Source organism: Hydra viridissima, unplaced genomic scaffold (assembly GCF_058129835.1).
Source record: "Hydra viridissima isolate aposymbiotic clone 2 unplaced genomic scaffold, HvirCarnegie_v1 scaffold_3, whole genome shotgun sequence".
Taxonomy (NCBI): domain Eukaryota; kingdom Metazoa; phylum Cnidaria; class Hydrozoa; order Anthoathecata; family Hydridae; genus Hydra; species Hydra viridissima.
The window spans coordinates 14,505,001-14,508,456 of record NW_028324302.1 but is presented as its reverse complement, the minus strand read 5'-3'; the positions used below and the strand labels follow the sequence as shown (position 1 = coordinate 14,508,456).

The following is a 3,456-nucleotide window of genomic DNA, read 5'->3' as shown; positions in this document are numbered from 1 at the left end:
AACTGAGAAGAAGAGGCTTTACATGCATAACAATTTTGAGTAGCTTTATTCAATTAAAGAGTGCTGCACACTTTTCCGTCTACCGTAGTTTTATTAGACAATGCTGAACTGTTTACATTTTACCATTGACTTTTATACTTTACGGCAATAAACCACTGATCTCAAAATATAACTGGATAGCGTATATGGCAATTTTTTTAAAGTCAGTTGTGGCGGAATTAACGAAGGTTCTATGAAAACTAAGGAACTGATTATAATGAAGTTTTACATCTTAAGTTCAAGCATTGATAAATATATAAGTTTCAAATAAATATTCTTTTTTCTTTTGTTAAATATAACTTTTTTCTCTTCTTAAAAATAATGGAATATTACACATTCACATAAATTTCAAATAAAACATATATATTTATTCTTACAATAAATGGTTGTATGTTAACTTTTCTGTTTTTCATTTTTTAGATAAATATGATAAAATAAAATACAAATTTTCAGTAAAACTTTAATTTTAGTTTGTTTAAATTTAGTTTGTTTAATAGTAATGAAGAAAAAGTATAAATTGACAATTGCTAATTGTCATTTTAGACAAAAAAAAAAAACAAAAAAACACATATTAATAGGTCTAAAATGACTAGAGACCCTTCTTTATTTTGATTTCAAAATCTAATACTATTTCAAGAAAATTTTTGCCCTAATTTTGAAGTAAGAAAAATTTTTGAACGCTTATTTTGCATATTAGATAACTTAGGTATTGCTATAGCCTCTATAATATAACAAAATAGAATCTCTTTCCTACTCTTGGTTACCGGTTTTATTGGCAAATTATTCAAGAATAAATCTGTATTCTGGATTGAATTACAAAGTTACAAAACTCCCACTTTTTAAAGCTCACAACCAATGCAATACTAATTATACTAAATTTACAACGTACTAATTTGTGCCTGTAAACGTGCGACAGCTAAAAGTTTAAAATCAGTCTATTTAACTTCTATGTAAAGATATCATTAAAATTATTTTATTTAAATGAACATAAAGAACAAATCTTTTTTAGTAAGTACCATTTTTTTTCAGTAAAATGTTTACATCAATAATAGTACTAAATAATGTTGTTGTAAATTAGCAATAAGTAAATGTTATCGCTTCAGTCGATAACAACTTTAAAGTAATATATCTATTGGCATACTAATTGCAAATTTTAAAATTTTGGTCTTAAGAAAACAACTTAACATCAAGTCACAATTTCATGCCTGGCTAACTATAGACGTATTGAAGAAAATTAATTTCGGGATCCTAAACTCTAACTTGATCAGCGTGCGCCGGATGTAATGTAAACATTTAGGTTAATTGGGGAAAAATTTTTTTTGCTCATAACTTATGACGTTAAACTACTTCAACTTATAATAGTAGATACTGGACCAAAATATCCAGTTTTTAAAATATTTCAGATGTGTATCCCTTTTTAAACTCTACTTCTTTAAACTCACTAATACCAGCCACAAGTCTGTGGCTGATATTAGAACGTTTAAAGGAGTGAACTTGTCATTTAAAAATAGCTTTTTATAAAGAAATACCTTAAACAAGGGGTTTGATCTTTTTAAAGCTTCTGTTGCTTCTTTAGATTGTACATCTAACGCCCAAACTTTTTAAATTCAAAACTTTTGTTAAGATTTATAAGTTAGAGTTTCTTTAGTAGTAGTCTCTATACTCTTTAGTTCTACCTGAAATCTTTCACACTCATTGAAATTTGATCATTGACTATGTGATCATAAACATGATTTTGAATATTTTAATGTCTATGAAAACTTATCTCTTAATTCAAGATACAACTCTCCCTTGAAATGTGAAAAAAAGTTGCATACAGATTAGTTCTTTGGAATCTTCTCTCCTAGACTTCCTATGAATGCACATAGCAAGGTTTATACTTAACTTACCTGTTACGATTGAAGAGAGTAAATAATTCAAATATCCTTCATATTTCAGGTTCTCTAAGCTTTGTTAAGCATTTACAATGATGCTTTAGAATCATAAATTCTTGGCTGGACTCTTGTTTACTATAAGATAGTGCATTTCCCTTAACATGGATTAATTTTTACATTAAAATAGGAGATGATATTTTTTTAAATTTAACGAAATAATTTGTTAATGGAAATTAGATAAACATAATTAGAGCAATAACATTACTGTAGCATTGCCACTGTCAGCTATAGGCAGTCTATGATCTGTTTTGGGGTCTCTTCAGTCTTTTAATAAAATTACTTTAAAATCAATGTTCTAATAGTATGTAAATATAAAAAAATTTAAGACATTCTAATGTAATAATGCTATAGGTATTAATATTATTTGTAAAAGCTTTTGGTTTCCAACAAAGACTAATTATTTATTAAATGTTATACTATAATTGTTTTTTGTTATGACAGTTTTTATATTTATTACTTCACTATTAATGTTATGTGTATAGCTTGTATATTAGATTTTTTTACCATATCAATTAAACTTTTTATTCACATTCATATTTATCATTTAATAATTGTCCTTTAAAAATTGTTTTTACATTTAGTAATTGTCCTTACTTTAAATATTGCTTCTTAGCTTTAAAATTAAAAAGGAAAAGTTCCACCTCTAAAATCATACTGTGATTAATTTTGACTATTAGAACCAGTACCATACCATGAATTCACTTTTAGATTTTTTTACAGTGTGAATAATTTTGGACATCCAGCAAGAAATTCCAAATGTCAAATAAAAGTTACAAATAAAATTTTGTCCTGGGCATAAACAATTTTGGACATAAATTTTTATCATTGATTTAAAAATTGTCATTTTAATTTTTATCATTGTTACAAACTGTAAATAATTTCGTTAGTTTGTATTTACATGAACAATGTATATATAGGTAATCTTATTGGTAAATGTTACAAATTATTGACATCTGCTGTATCACCTAACACAAACCTATTCCTCATTTTTATTAGGGTAGGGTTAAGAAGAATTAGAGGAAGAATATTTTTTGCTTTTGTTAAATTACAAGATTAGGATTATTTTATTTATGATAGGAAATAGTAGAAATGGAAAATATCTCTCTTTCATCAGACGAAGAAAATTCAAAGAAGTTTACAAATGCTCTCAGGAATCAAAGACCAATGCAAACATCAGCTTCTGTAGATTCTGATGACTTAGAAGAAAAATCTCGTTTAATTCAACAAGTAATTCAACTACAAAATACTCTTGATGATCTTTCACAAAGAGTTGATGCCGTCAAAGATGAAAACACTAAACTGAAATCAGAAAATCAAATTCTTGGTCAATATATTGAGAATTTAATGGCTGCTTCAAATGTGTTTCAAGGAAGTAAAGTAAAAAGTAAACCTGAAAAGCAAGTAACAAACAAATAAAACTTTTTAACACTTTGAATCAATAGCCATTTTTTGTAACTAAAAAGTAAACATTTTGATTTACTTA

At 26.3% G+C, this 3,456-nt stretch overlaps 1 protein-coding gene across 1 annotated transcript in view; it reads left to right on the top strand.

Moving 5' to 3' along the window:
- The first annotated feature begins 977 nt into the window (after positions 1–977).
- Positions 978–3,456, top strand: part of LOC145202608 (short coiled-coil protein B-like) — a 2,563-nt gene continuing 84 nt past the window's right edge. The window contains exons 1-2 of the mRNA XM_090082759.1: positions 978–1,047; positions 3,051–3,456. The exon at positions 3,051–3,456 is cut by the window's right edge and continues 84 nt beyond it. Of these exons, the coding sequence (XP_089938885.1) occupies positions 1,021–1,047; positions 3,051–3,389 (366 nt within the window). The 5' untranslated portion in view covers positions 978–1,020 and the 3' untranslated portion in view covers positions 3,390–3,456. The remainder of the gene's footprint in view (positions 1,048–3,050) is intronic.